The sequence below is a fragment of the Anopheles aquasalis genome, chromosome 2 (assembly GCF_943734665.1).
Source record: "Anopheles aquasalis chromosome 2, idAnoAquaMG_Q_19, whole genome shotgun sequence".
In the NCBI taxonomy this organism is placed as follows: Eukaryota; Metazoa; Arthropoda; class Insecta; order Diptera; family Culicidae; genus Anopheles; species Anopheles aquasalis.
This window is the reverse complement of record NC_064877.1, coordinates 2,622,501-2,637,500: the sequence shown is the minus strand read 5'-3', so window position 1 is coordinate 2,637,500 and position 15,000 is coordinate 2,622,501. Positions and strand designations below refer to the sequence as shown.

The following is a 15,000-nucleotide window of genomic DNA, read 5'->3' as shown; positions in this document are numbered from 1 at the left end:
AGAGTCAGTAGACAAAAACGATGGCTAGTTTGCCTTAATTACCGGAAAGCATAGCATACCGAGTGGTGAAGGCGAGCAGATAGATTGAGATTTTCCGACCCGCAGCCTACATACTCTGGGCGTCCGTTTTCGTCCCCTTCCGACTTCAGTAACAACATTGAAACAATCAATTTTTGAGCTGGGAAGTAGCATTATTCCACGACAACCCCAGATTTCGCAGATACAATCCCACACTGGCCGACCCGGTTATTAAGAATGTTAAGAAATTCCTTAAAAATTAAAAACGAAATGATCCCAAAAACTAAGAAAAAATACAAAAAGTATCAAACAACAATGAAACGCCTGCTGGATTGTTTTTTCCATCTCCCTGATCACGTGCTGTATGATGCTGCAGGTAAGCTGTGATGACGTTTTCAAAATGCCACAGATTCACTTTGTTCTTGTAGGTTTTCCAGCGTAGTAGCCATAGCATAGGAGCTGTGTATTCGTCGCTCGGTTGCGATGGCGATTGTTGTGGCCTACTTCGTTACTTTCCAAACAAGTGAACAAGTCATCATGCAAGGAAACCCCGTCGTCAAGATCCCCAGTAATACGTTGTTTGCCTTGACTTGCTGCACCATTGCTCGGTTGCTCCGTGGTCCATGTGGTTAATTGCGGTACGGTGCAGGAACGGCCTACCAATCGTACCTTTGTTGTCTTTTGTCCGCATAGAAAAACGTTTCTCGTTTCTTGTTAAGCCGTGTGGTTTTCATACAGACACAGCCACAAATTGGCCAGGCTTTTCTGCTGCATGCATTTGCATATCGATGGTCCGGACACACTAGAGATTTGTAGGGGCAACGCGCAACCCCAAACAAAAGAAGTTCCCGGGATCCCAGGTTGACAAAAGGTAAAACATCGAGCTAACCAAACGCGTCTTGTAATATGGTTTCGTCTGAAGGCACCGACACGGTAGCAGTGCGGTCTCGGAGGGATGGTAAAACGATTAAATTTTTAATTGCTCCATACATCATCGTGATGAATGAATACGCGTGCCGCGTGAAGGTGCAAAAGCGGGAATGGGAAGAATCGGACTCCGGTTCTCAAGGAAGGAAGTGAGAAAATGAACCCCGAATATAATAGCGTTTATTATCAAGATGATACTGCTGCTCCAAGGTTTGTGAAAATGCAGCAAATCATGAGGAAAATTGTGTTTATTTGAGGAGAAGATAAAGAGAAACACGCCTCGAAATCGTTGTCCGATCTTTGCGTCTCGTCCTCACGTTGGTTATTGTCTCACGGCGTCGCCTACTCCGCAAATGTAATTCAGTTCTAAAATACTGGATTTTGGTTTTGCATTTTCACGGCATGCTATGTGTAACTTTGGAACGGCAAATGATTCATTTCTGTAAGTGGAGTATATCGTCTGCCTCGTCCGGAACTTGGACATCGGAATTTTTAAACACACGTTCACACCCCGGGCCAGTGGCATGACACAGTTGGAGACATTAGCAAAAGAGGATTATTACCGGAATGTCCACTCGAATGCCCCCGAATGCATAGTATAACTGTTACTGTGTTGTTGTGGGCTGCATCGCCTGCTGCTCTTCCAGGACTCCTCTGATGAGCCATTTGGTCAACTTTTGTTGCTTTTGTGTTGTGCGTTGGACGGAATATCCTTCCCCAACAGTATTAACGTTAATGTGCGACCATTTGGGAATGCTATCCAGCAACAGCAACCGTCACGGGATCCGCATGTTGCGCGCACTATAATAAATTGAATAAAAAACAGCTGCTGCCTCACAATTCCATGGACGGGCTGGACGCTGGGTGCATAATTTATGGGTAACGTGTGCCAGCAAATTGAAAACTTCACACCCCCGGAACGGATGGGAAAGGCGAACAACGGTGGTGTCGGCGAGGGAGCGAATTAAATTCGTAACAAGCTAATTTGATGTTCATTTCCCAATGCCAATCCGGGATACTCGTCATCGGATTACGTATCTCTCTCTGGCGGTGTCTCTCTGTGTGACCAAAAGTGATTCCGCAAACCTTCCATTGGTCCACACGCCACACACCAGTGGCCGCGGGTCGGTTTGGGAGCCACTGCGGTGGATAGTAGGAATGGCAATTAGGGTCACATAGTGTGGGAGCGAGGGATTGCATTCGTCGAAATGCATTCGTTGTTATCCCTTCACTCTCGGTTGGACCATGGTCGTGCCGGTGGCTGATGGGTACCCCAGTAATGGGAATTGCGCCACACGCTTGCATCCCTTGGCCTATGCAGAAGAAATATCGATGAGACCTGGAGCGAAATGCGGAATGCATCAAACATACTTTCTCCCTGGAACCGATGGAAGGCTCTCCGGATATTGGATTGAAATAATGATCCACCGGAAGTGGACAGTGAGGCACAGGTTTTGGTTAGATCGGTCAAAAATTCCTCAAACATTATCCTTGGAAATGGATTTACAAAAGTTACGGTTTGAAACTTGCAAATTTTTAAACGAAACTGTCCTCAAACAAATGTATGAATCAAGGAAAATTTTGCGGTCACTCTTTTTAAACAGGATTAAGGATTCATAAGAAATGTCGAATATTGCCATCGAGATAGGATTGGTTGTCAATTGGATTAAAATGGCCAACATACGGAGCCGTAGTGTGCGATCCGGAGCATCATGAGAGACAGAGCCGCACTGCCGCACCGAAAAAAAATGCTGACCAATAGCAGATGATGATGATGAGACAGGGTGGAAAAGGTTTATCTCGTTTTTCATCCCTTTGCACCCCGGGAAAACCGCCTGCCCGCCGGAACTGTACTGTCGGCAACCGCAGGCACTCGAAGTACCGCAATGAGAGCCGGGTGCCTGAGCCGGGTGACCTGTTGGACGAGCAATGGAATTAAAATAATTATGTTATCGGGAAATAAATTATTGGTAATATTAATGAACATTTATTCCGCAGCAGCAAACACCGGGGATTCCAGGTGCAGCACCGTATCGTATCGTTGCGGAGCGGTCGATGCGGTCGTTGGGTTGCTGTTTTTATCATGATATACCCCGTTCAGCATCAGGCGTGCGGTAAACCTAATGAGGATTCAGGGATCGTGACCCTCCAACCTCGGAGGGAGTGCGTGGGGATCAAGGGTGAATTGACGAAATAATTTAGTGCCTCCAGGTGGGCATTCCACTTGTAACGCTTTAATTATCGGTACGAGCACTATGCTAAGCACCCGCTGGAACCGGTGAAGGGCCCAAAAAAGGGATGCGAAGGCCATTATGCTGTGATGGCAAAAATTTGCAAAATGTCCTCCTTTAACTGGCGAATGCAGATTAGAGTGCGTACGTGCCACTGGCGATAAACCCGTCGCACCGCCCGACGATTGCACCGCTCCGAAAATCCGCTTCGTTAGCGGCGCAAAAGTGAATTGATTTCCAATTTGTCGAGGAATTAGAATGGAAACCAGAAACTATTCGCTGAAGTTCGCTAAAAAGGGAACACAGTGAAAAGTCACGATCCGGGTTTTTGTCACGCGATGCAGTGATACCCGGTGGTTTGCCAGCCTCCCGGGAGTCTGGGTGCCACAACTAATGACGTGCGTTGTTAGACCCGGCAAGGGTCCTGCCCCGCCCAACAGGAAAGTTGAATGGTTGCGCGACCCAAACTAATCAGTGGGACCGGGACGGGTTCTCCAATTCAATCTGCCTGGATTATTCAATCAAACGGCATCACCATGGTGATCAGTGGCAGCAGGCTAGGTATGCGAGTAATTAGTAATTCGGTGATTAATGCGTTCGGCGTAATGGAGAGTTAAGGTAGATTATTATTTTTACTACCAGTTCATTGGTTGCTCTGTGGTCAGAATGTGAGAGTGATTTTGTGCCGTGCGGCAGTTTGTTGTTTTGTAGAAATGCCCACACTATTCCACATTCCACTGTTTAATCTGTTGAGCGTTTAAAGTACTGTTTTCTTCAAACACAAAAGCGAGCTCATTTACCATTAATGGCTAATCCATTGAGTAGGCTTAGCTTGTAATACCATTTTCAATCGGCTTACGTTAGTAGCCCTGAAATGCTTTTTGCGAGGAAATAATGTTGACCTTAAATGAGAGATGCTTCTTTTCGGATCCGATCGATAATAACCGTTTGTTCCAGTAACTTGGCACGGTAATAACCATTCCTATGAAAGCGAAATCATGTCGAAAGGCCAATCCATGTACTTATCGTCAATCAGGACTAGATATCGAAGAGCAGAGGTCCGGTGAACAGTTTCAGTCTTCCCGCTGTAAGGCTGTATGGTAAACCAAGGAATTCTTACCATTAATGTCCGCTATGCAGTGCTGTGGTTCGGATTTTAAAAGCACGTGAATGAAAAAAAAACGAAAGAACACACTGGTGGGTTTCATAGAAAAGAAATGATCAATTTATTTTAGTCTATGCAACATGATTACTTACATTAGGAGTCGTATTTGCATATACTTTGCTTGCAATATGATTATGTGAATCCTACGATGAGCAATAGGGAATGAAACAAGTGAAAGCCCAAGCTTTGAGCCCTACACACAGACCTCAACTCGGTGATTGAAGTGGTTTCTATCGGGAGAAAATCATATTCAAATGCTCGACAGAACCTAAACGGGCTTCTTATCGGATTAAAGGAAACATCTGATGCTGTTGCTGCTGCTACTGCTGATGATCTGATAACTTCTGAGAGTACAAAGAGGCATAACGTAGGTTGCTGTGAAATCGTATGATTGATAACATCATTGCAATGGCTATAGAAGGGCGTCTTAGACAAACCTCCTTCCCCTCACATAGTGATCCTCTTTTCATTAAACAAATAACTAAGCTAATCTAGCTCCAGCTGTGTGGATGCCTTTTCTATTTACAATGGTTGGCACCCCGGTCACCACGGGGTGATTGATTTGCCGTTTAAAAGTATGTAAGAAGAGAAGAAGTCCTTTCTTTGGTATTCGAGGTACAGTGCGAAGGGAGTGAGAGAGAATGCTTTGCTTTTGATACCGTTTGATATCAATCATGCATAGTGACGTGAGAGATTTCCATTATCCTCTTTGTGTACGCTCTGTGTGGTGTCGCCAATGGATTATTTACATCATGGGAGTTAAGGACTGAGTGACTGGAACTGAAATTAGTGCACCAACCTCGGGCGTCAGGGATTGCATCGATAAGCGCGAGCGAGCATCATCCCGATTACAACCACTCAACACACAGGCTTATAACATATTCAGGCTGCATTACACAAATCGCATGTACTTGTCTTCCTAACTCGCTCTCTGGATCATGCACCGTCCACCATCATCATCTTCATCACCGCTCACTAGATCCGACGGTAAATGGGGAAAGCATGTTCTCAATCAAAGTGGGCCACGATCCTCCCAACCCTTGGAGCGTCGTCTAGGATTTGACTAACTAACAGAGCTATTCACAATGATATTTCCAAATGGTGGATTCGCCGGAACACACGTACACGTACTTTACAAACAGGAATGGTGCCCGGAGGAGGAGGAGGAGGAGCGCAGATCATCATCGCTCATTTCGCCACCGCCACCGCGGTGCCAATTGTGGTCGCTCTGTAGTGCGTGCTGTGTTGGGTTTACACCGTAAATCACCTACCGGGCAGTCCACCGGCGAACGGACCGATCGATTGAAGCAACCAGCACACCCAGGACGATGTTAATGATAATATTAAATTTTTACTGCCACCGGCCAGGTAGTGCGCCCAGAGGTCGCCGAGAATGCCACCGAGACCACCGGTGAAGCGGTGGTGGTGGTGCCGCCGGTGGCGGCTAAAGCTGCGATTATTTATTAAAATGCTATTAGCGCTGCTATTGCCGTGCTGCATTGCGGCCGGCTGCTCTCCATTGATCACGTGCACGACGACACTGGCGGAATCTGTGGATGAGAAGAGACGGAGAAGAGGCGAGTTAGAGGTCGGTGAGAAAATGATACTAATTACAGGATTTCGAAATTATGATGACCATGACGTTGTGCCCTTATGATGTTGATTGGCTGCCCTGCCACCAGTGGATGATGATGCATCACGGCCACGAATGATGTGCTCTTCACTGTGTTGGTCAACGGAATTGAATACGCTCGCCATCAATACACGAACTAATCAATTGCACTGCCATCACCCTTTGATGCCGCGAACAGCATTGAATATGGACGCCAACGCATTAACATACTAATTGTAATTGAGCTTTACATTCGCTTTCCGTCAATGTCCATTCTAATCTGCTAGCATGCCCATTGCCATCAGGAAAATGCAATCGATCGGTGGGTCACAAAAGAAAATGCAGTTTTTTACTAAACTTCTGCCCACCCCGGGGCGGCGTATGTATTATTCATCACATTCAAATGGCCGTTCATTCTCGTGGTTTAATTTCATTCTCTTTGCGATCGCCCGCACCCTTTACAACTGCATCCATTGTTTGGCAATTTAGAAGCGGAAGCTAATCGCACCATCATGCAGCAACCCGGTTGGACCCGTTGATTGTAAAACAATTGAGCCCAGTTGGCGACGGGGGCGAACGAACCCTTTCGTTTCCTTCATCAATGCGGAATGTGCATTAATTGCCACGGAGAAGTACACTCCGGCTCCCGGTGCTGCTGCTGCTTCGTTTCCATAAACAGAAGATAATTTTTGGCGAAGAAGCTTTCCGCCCAAAAGTTTGAGCAGATAAAACGGGGTTTTGCGTTCGGGGCGCACTAAATGGTTAAAGATTGCGGCCAAAGATAAATCATGCCACGGGAGTGGTGGCGGTGATGTCAAGCAAATATGCTTCTTCCCCTTTCAGCGGAACCATTTCGCACCACGTTTTCGGGGTGGCCAGCCTGGCAAATGGTGATGATGAAGCAAATGAGCAAATGAAGAGCAGAGACAACACGCGATGCACGTGAAAGGCCCTTCCGTTTTGGTGTCTGGGACTAACTATCCGTGTCGTTTGTTTAACAAAAAGGAGTAGCAGCAGTAGCAGCAGCTTCTTGGCCATAATCTGCCACGTGGTGGGCTGTCGGTGAGCTGTTAGCCAGTCGCGCGGTCTTATCGGTGACCGTCGGTCGGTCTTTTGTGTTTATTTCCTTCATTTACATGCTAATTCGCAGATCGTAGCAGGCGCGGTGAAAGGTTGGTCGCTCTGCACGTGCTCTAATAGTGCAAAGGCGGTCTACCGGACCTTAGCGTCATGTTTTGCATGCTTTTCGCCGTGTTATTGTTCCTCCTGGCGCCTGGCAGCCTCTCCCGCACAAAGTATCATTTCATTTGTTCGCCTCTTTTTGGTTGATCTCGCTACAAGGATCTTGGCACGTTTATCAACTCGTACGCACGCACGCACGCACGCTCGGTCGTTGGTCGTTTCCTGTTTTCCCACGGACCCGTGAACCTGTGGCCACTACCTTCGAAGGATCCAGGACAATCGAACCGGTTGTCTGCACGAGAAGAGGCCACTTTTATCTTTTGAGCTCGAGCCTTTTTCCGCACTCTTAATTATTCCACGTTGCACGTCGTCGTCGTCGTCGTCGTCGTTGTCCAGGCCAGGTCACGGCAGGCGCTCGGAACGGAACGGAATCCTTTCGACGAGTCACCGAGGCGACGGCTACGTGACTGTGAGTTGAGCGCCCAGTGGAATCGTATCCGTGCGCAATTGTCACTTGGGTCACATGGGCGACCCCTGGAAGGGACGTAACCAGCTGGCCCACCTCGTCGAGGTCGAGATCAAATGGAGGCGCCCAGCAACGTGGCCCTGTTCTTTGCAAGTTTTGCGCTCTTTTTACTGTTCATTCCGCACACCAAGTGCCGAGTTCGAGTGTTCGCATTTGTTTTTTCCCTCCCTTTACCCTTTCCCTACCATACGCCAGCCCACGGCTCCCGAAGGATATACGGGAGTGTGCGCGCACTGCAAAAGGGAATTAATATTCATCGTTTATGTTCCCGTTTTAAATTAAACATTCTAACCGAACGGTATAGGGGAACTGAAACGTGCTCTCGGTTTTACATCCACGTGTGCACGACGACACGTGTTTGTGTCCAGTCTTGTGGAGTTCTGAAGGAAGACCACTTCCGGCTGTCCGGTGTGAGTTCACGTGCTCCGGTGTGTGTTTCCTCTCCCGTAGCGTAAACGAGTGATATGAATAATGAAGCCAGATAGTGTGGTCTAGCTACCGTCCACGGGTCCACAGGTGCTAGCTCCTGGCACTCTCATCCCGGACCGGGAGCACATGTCTGTTCGTCCACTATTTTTTTTTTGCACTCACCGCGATGCTCACGGCGTTGTCATATGGTGGTGCTTGGAAAATGGCGAAAGACCTTTGGCTAAAATAACCATTAATATCTAGCGCCCGCCCGCGCTGCAGGTGCACACGCCATGGCCGCACGGGAGAGTGAGAAGGGACGAGCAAAAACGAATCTTCCCTCGGGTACTCCCCGGTTGCCGTTGTGTGTTTTAAGGGCCACCGAGAAGTAGGTGACCCTGGGCTTTTACCATCCCCGGCATCCCCTAAAAACTGATCTTCTTGACGAAGAAGACGGCATTCAAGATGAGACCTCGGAGCACCTTTGCGCGCCAGGGATTGCATCCAAGGATTTCTGGGCTTTGGCCTTTTTGAAATCAGTGTCTCATTTGAATATCCCGGTCCCGGATCACTGGCCAGGCGCCCGGCGCAGTAGAAGATGAAGTATATGCGCCTTTTTGCGGTTGGTGATGATGATGATGAGGCCTGCCTGCCAGTCCACCATGATTATGGTCCAAAGTTTTTCGGGGAACCATTTACGGGAGGAGAGAGAGACCTTGAAGGATGGACACTACGGGATTCGCTCCACAAATATGCTCTCCGCCTTCACGTTTCCCTAATAATTCAAGCTTAAGGGTGCAATGTTTGGATATACGTTCGTTGGGAGAGTACCTTTTGTGTCCGCAGGGTGAGTTTTCTGCGCCCAGGGTCAGTGAGCAAGGGCCGGTCGCTCGGATAGTGGATTTAGTTGCTTTCCTTTTTGAACAATGGGCTCGTGATCATGATAGACGCTGCTCGCACATAAACGGCGCTTTGATGTCGCGTTCTTCTGTTTTGTGTGCAGCAGCACCAGCGCTGAGTGTTATCCTCGCGCGTTATGCTTCTAACGAATGCCTTTTACTTTTGAAATGTGTTTTGTTCCTTCCAGCACCAGCAGCACCAGAACGCTGCAGCTAGTTCCGGCTGTTGGAAGTAGCGAGTTTCGCGGGATAAAAAGCTCCCGGGATTTATCGCCACGTCGCGCTTCCATGGGATAAAGAAGCGGGGGTAACGGAGAGTTGGTGCTTTAATTTTCCAAATTCCACTCCATCTTACGCTTCTCTCACACATAAACGGCCTCGGTTTCGGTTGTTACAATCGTTGGAGCTATTTTCGTAGCACCACCAGCAGCAGCAGCAGCAAATCGATGATTTTCGAGGCCGTTATAAATGGCTAGCGATCCATCAAATTATGCATAATAGATAGCCATTCGTCCGGTGGGGATAGGACGCTCGCTGTTCGTGTCCTTGGTATGGTTGTTAATTCCGGCGAAGATGGTAGCGATCGCGTTGTCGCGCATGGAATTAAATCCAATCTCTAGCATCATTTCCTGCTGCTGCTTCTTCTACTACTAGTGCTGCCGGTGCCAAGAAAGGGGAAAAGTTTTTCATAAATTTTTAAACATTTACATAAACATCAGGGCCGGGTTGCTGTCTGTGTCAGCGATTGGCAGAATTTGGTGCTGCTAGCGCTTCTGCCATTAACTGTTATCCGGCTTTCTGTGACATCGTTGGCAGTGATCGTTGGAGTTGGAGAAATTCATTTCAAAGTTGTCGTCGTCGTCGTCGTCGCTGCTGCTGCTGCCTCTGCTGCTCGTGGCTCGTATTGAGCGATTGGTGATAGCAGCGCGAGGAGAGCGGTAAAAATAGGAAATAAAAAGGAAGAAGCACCAGAAGCAGCAGCAGGATAATACGAGGATGATAAAAACTAGCAACGAAAGTTGTCGCGCAAGCAGGTTTGCTCTGGTAGGTAACTTCATAACTTAATTATTGCTAGCGAAATGCAAAATCCCCTCGAGATACACAGAGAGAGAGAGAGAGAGAGCGAGCAGAGAGCGCAGAGAGAGAGAGCACCGTCTCGACCGGGACACTAATGTCTTGTGCGTCCGCAACCTGGCGGCGTCCAAACGTGGCGCGATGATGGCAACGAAATATGGAAAGCAAACTTAAAACGACTTCATTATAGCGATACGATGGATGTACCACTGTGTGTGATGGTAATTGAATTTATCGAAAACTTTGGCAGGTTAGCAAGGGGGGTATGGTGCCCCCACCCGACGGAAAACTTTCAGCGATCAGCTCTCAATCCAAGAAATGTCCTTCGTGCACGCACAGAGCGCACGCACAGGGCGCAGCACGATCGCGAGAAAGCAGAAGAATTGAAAATTGAATTTAATGGAATAGAAACTTTCCATTTTGGGGCAGGTTCACGTGCACGGTATGGCACTTGTGAGACACAGCAGCATCAATCGGAGCTGACTTATTGGCTTCCTGTCGCTCACGCTCTCTCCCCATTGCCGGGAACTCCATTATTCAATCCCGAAACTCTCAACGCCATCATAACTCGAGGGCACGTCGAGGGCGAGCCCTCCACGTCACGTTTATTAGCACATCGCTTGCGGAGGGGTTGCCCACCTGTCACGCAATGAAAATTGCATAAGCAGGAAATGCGCTGCATCAACGCAAAAGCGCAGAAGTGTGTCTGCAATTGTCTGCGCGGAAAGCGGAAACTCAAGCAGAAAGTTTCCTCCGACGAAGAACGAGGTCTCAGGTGGCAAGTGGTGCGGTTTTCTTGCAGAAGGTAAGCGCGGTGTTGATCGTGCTGCGTCGTGGCATAGTTTTCCTCGTGCCGTGCCCGTGATAAACGGTTTTGGCATTTTATTAGTTCCAACCATCGCTACACGAACGTGAAGACGAACGAACGCTCTTCGGTGGTGGTGACTCAGGTGGCAAAAATTAATTTGAATAATTTCCTGAGTAAATATATATTTTTAACTCCTTCTTACCGCCCTCACACACGTCGAGGGCGGGCTGGGCGGACTCAGCTGGTTTGCCGCTTCGTTTGCTAATTAAAAAAGACAAGCCAGATAGCGGCATTTTCTAAGCGATTAAACATGTCTTTCGTGTGGCCCTGGAACCACGTGCACCCCCGGGCCACGGTGAAGCGCAATGAAGGCGAAAGCATCGTTTCGTTATTACCTGCTGCGACTTTAAACTCTTATCATTCACACTATCTCAACGAAGGGCACACGCTCGTCCTAGAAGATGTTGACAGTTCTCCCCCCCCCTCCCCCGGGCCTACAATAAATTCGACCTCCCCTCTCCTTTGCATCCTGGACACCGAAACGACGTGTTGTAATCATTATTCATCGTTCTTTGTGGTGGCCCTGGACGCGTGTGCGCTGCTTATACTGGTGATGGTGGCGCGATGATGATTGTCCTCGGGGAAAGAAACGGGACAACGTGGGAAACACGTGTCACGGAAGTGCTTTTAGTATTCAAAAGGGCAACTTTGAGATTACACACTGCGAGGAGCGTAGTGGTGGTGGACTATGGTTTTGATAAGAGCCGTGGCCGTGGCTGCAGCCGTGGCCGTGGCCTAATGAATGAATAATAAAAACGGAATTTATGCCGCAATCTGATGGTCGCGCGCGCGAATTCTCACACCTTCGTCGTCCTGTCGTCCTGTCGCCTTGTCGTGTGAGATGTTTTCCACAATCTTCTTCCTTATGAGGATGGTCGCTCCCCTTTGATCGAGCGCGTTTGAGGATGCGACCGCCTCTTTATTGCCTCCTCCCCTCTCCGTTCCTCCGGTGCTCCCGTGTTCCCGTCTATGTTTTATGCATATTTTAAGCGTTCCAGCAAGCGGCGCAATCATGGCGCACGCCTGCAGCAAGCGGTGGTGCTGGTGATGGTGCCAGTTCGGGATCGGTTCGGTTCGGCAATTGGCAAAGTCGCTAAATTTATGTAGCGTAAAATGGATGTCCCTATCCGTGGCGTCGCACGTGGAGGCCACCGGCCGGGAGAGCATAAATTATACGCGCCGCTATGCGCGTGGCTTTTATTGATGCATCTTTTAGTGGCCATTAGGGTTGCTGGTGCGCACGATCGATCGAATAGTATCCGTGTGATGTTGTTAGGTTGCTGGCTGTGAAATTGATTCGTTTCTAATCGCCACCGGAAAAACAGAGGCCACGAGAGGGGCCCGAGAGGGGCCCGAGAGTGGCCGTCAGGTTAATCCGATGGCGAAGATAAACACATTTTACAGGGCCGAATGTTTAATTCCGGTGGAATTACCATCGATTACCCGTTTATGGTGCTGTTAAGGGGAGCAAAAAGCCGGTCTCAGAGCGAGAGAGAGAGAGAGAGAGGTCGCACAAGGACCTCTTCGGAACCAGCACGTAGCTGAAGAGGTTAATTTTGTTTAATTGTATGAATTTTAAATTAGCTCACGAGTTGGAGAAGGAGGTGGTATTGGTGCAGCACCCAGCACCGATGGTATCGCGAGCGCAACAATGAACATTTCCGCTACTTTCGACCGTGCAGGACCGTGTGTCCTCGTTGGGCTGCACTGTGTGCAATGTCCGACCTGCGTAAAACAGGGCCCATCCCCATCGGTATCACAACGACTCTCTCTCTCTCACCGGAAATGGTAGTACGTATCGTACTAATCGTGCTGAAAATGAGTTCCTTTCATGGTTCTATTGTACAATTTATGGCTCCAAACGAGCAAACCCCACCCGGCCACAAGCCGTTTCCCGGAGCATACTTCCGGTGTACTGGCCAGGAGGGGACTCTGGTTGGCCACAGATCAGAGGGCACCACACCACAACCACCGGGAATCGGAAAAGGTGAGGTTGTTCCAAAGGTCATTCTAGTCGGTAGCAGCAGTAGCAGCAACGGCAGCGTGCCCGTCCGATGGGATCCTGTTGATAAGTGGAAAATTAATTGCTTTCCATTGGGGTGGCTAGGCGCCTTTTTCCCGATTTCTTACGATCGCATTTAGCGCATTTGGCCGCTCCCTGGTACTCGGTCCAATCAGTACGCCAACGGGGTTTTGTTGTAGTAGTTCGTAGTGGCCTCAGCCAGTACCACTTGAAGCTAGTAAATGAAGGTTCCAGCGAATCGATGAAATAATCTTTGTGCGTTTCAAAATTCAATTTCACTCCAAACGAGCCCCGGAGAGTGTCAGCACAAGGTGTGCCGCATGAATGAACGAATCAAGGCCTAAATACCCTAACGAAGGCGTCATTCCGAGAAGAAGAAGAAATGGAAGGTTAATTCAGGACTCACGCCCTTTTGCTTGACGAGACCGGGTGACGTATTAATTGCGAGCGGGCGGGCGGGCGGACGACTTCTTAATGATGAAGATGATGGTTGGCAAGGGCTCGCTCCCACCGGTGCCGGTTCACAGTTGAATTGGAATAAAATTAGCATTAACAGCAATGAGCGCTAAATTTCTTTCGTCAATTCTGTCAATTAACAGATCGTCGTCGATGAAGTGTCGCGCCCTCGCATTCCACCATCACCCACAACGGTCTTTCTCTCTGTCAACATCCGCAAGAGTGGAAGCGAAAGGAAGACTACTACGGTAGTAGGCGGTGACTTTGATCCATTCGAAAGCAATGACGACAACATCAACGCGACTGCTACGATTGACTTCAAGGATTTCTCTCCCTCTTTGGTTGCTTGCGTGCCACCACTTGACGAGGTGACCGACGACTCGGTGGCGGTGGCGCAGTCCTCCAAAAAATGGTGGTGGCCTGTGGGATGGTCCCGAGGGGGTTTTCTGCCCTTCTTAACGTGTTTCGTGACCGAGCACCATTAAAGATGGTGAGAAAACGGTGGACGTAACAGAAACAGTAAAACAGAAAGGAAAGTTAAGACTCCCCCCCCCTCCCCTCCTGCGGAACACACACAAACGAACCGAAAAGCACACCAAACCTGAGCTCCCTGGGCTGGCAAACGGTATAGCGATTTTAGCGTTCGCTTTCGTTTCGGTCTATAAACTTTTATTACATTTCCCGCACCCACCCAGTCACCAGCCAACAGCAGCCAACAGCCACGACAATGTACTCATGAAACGTCAAAGAACTCGCCTTCGAGCCTCGTTTGGCGCGGGAGTGAAGAGCGAATGATAACACAAATTAGATTAAACATATTTTACCATTCAATCGATGTGTTGGCCTTTTATTGTACGAGCCCCCCTCTTCAAGAGTGTGGAGCATTGCGGGGGGGGGGGGGGGGGGGGGGCTTGTCACCAACGAGGGAAACGGTGGTTTGGGTTTTTTATTTTATTTTCCAAAACCATGTTTCTTGCGCAACTAGTACCCTCCCCCCCCCCCCCCCACAAAAGTGAGCGAGCGTGCGAACTTTAATGGGTTTGTTTTATGAAACAATCGTACGTTGTTTTATGTTGCTGCGTTCTATTTATGGAAGTGGGCGAGTCCAAGTCACCGTTGAAAGCTTGAAATGGTTTTTTAAGTTGCGCGATCCAGTGTTTGTGTGCGCTATCAAAGCAACCAGGGAGAACGAAACACGGCAGGATGTGTCACCGCCGGCGAGTGAGTGAAGTGAGCAGCTCTGTGAAAGACCGCTTTCGCTACGCGCGTTTCGGAAGGGCATCCCAAAAGTTGCCTCCGGCCGGCCGGTTGGCGGGTGGCTTGAAAGTTCTGGCCGTGTTGTTTCACGGCAATTTACTCCCTGTGGTCCTCCCTTCGACAACACACATCAGTGGCAGGCAGCAGCAGCACCGTCATCGTCAGCAGCAGCATTGGCACTGGCATCGAAGTCAAGCAGCAAGCTAGTGAGTAGCGTAGGGCACTATAAGGGGAAAGCCTTCAGGGAGCGGTATGTTGTTGGACCTTCGCCGGCGCGTACCCTTCGATTTAGCAGATGAGCAATTTTTAGAAAGTGATTAAAAGGAGCAACTACGTGCAGCAAACTTCGACCAC

The 15,000-nt window shown here is 48.9% G+C and overlaps 2 protein-coding genes across 5 annotated transcripts in view; one reads left to right on the top strand and one right to left on the bottom strand.

Moving 5' to 3' along the window:
• LOC126569450 (ras-specific guanine nucleotide-releasing factor 2-like) overlaps window positions 1-264 on the top strand; it is a 37,070-nt gene extending 36,806 nt beyond the window's left edge. For all 4 annotated transcript variants that reach the window (XM_050226540.1, XM_050226541.1, XM_050226539.1 and 1 more), the window contains one exon: window positions 1-264. This exon is cut by the window's left edge. The gene's annotated coding sequence lies outside the window, so the exon portion shown is untranslated.
• A 4,198-nt stretch (window positions 265-4,462) lies between these two features.
• LOC126581818 (protein sidekick-1-like) overlaps window positions 4,463-15,000 on the bottom strand; it is a 50,198-nt gene continuing 39,660 nt past the window's right edge. The window contains exon 5 of the mRNA XM_050245736.1: window positions 4,463-5,891. Coding sequence (XP_050101693.1) covers window positions 5,605-5,891 — 287 coding nt within the window. The 3' untranslated portion in view covers window positions 4,463-5,604. The remainder of the gene's footprint in view (window positions 5,892-15,000) is intronic.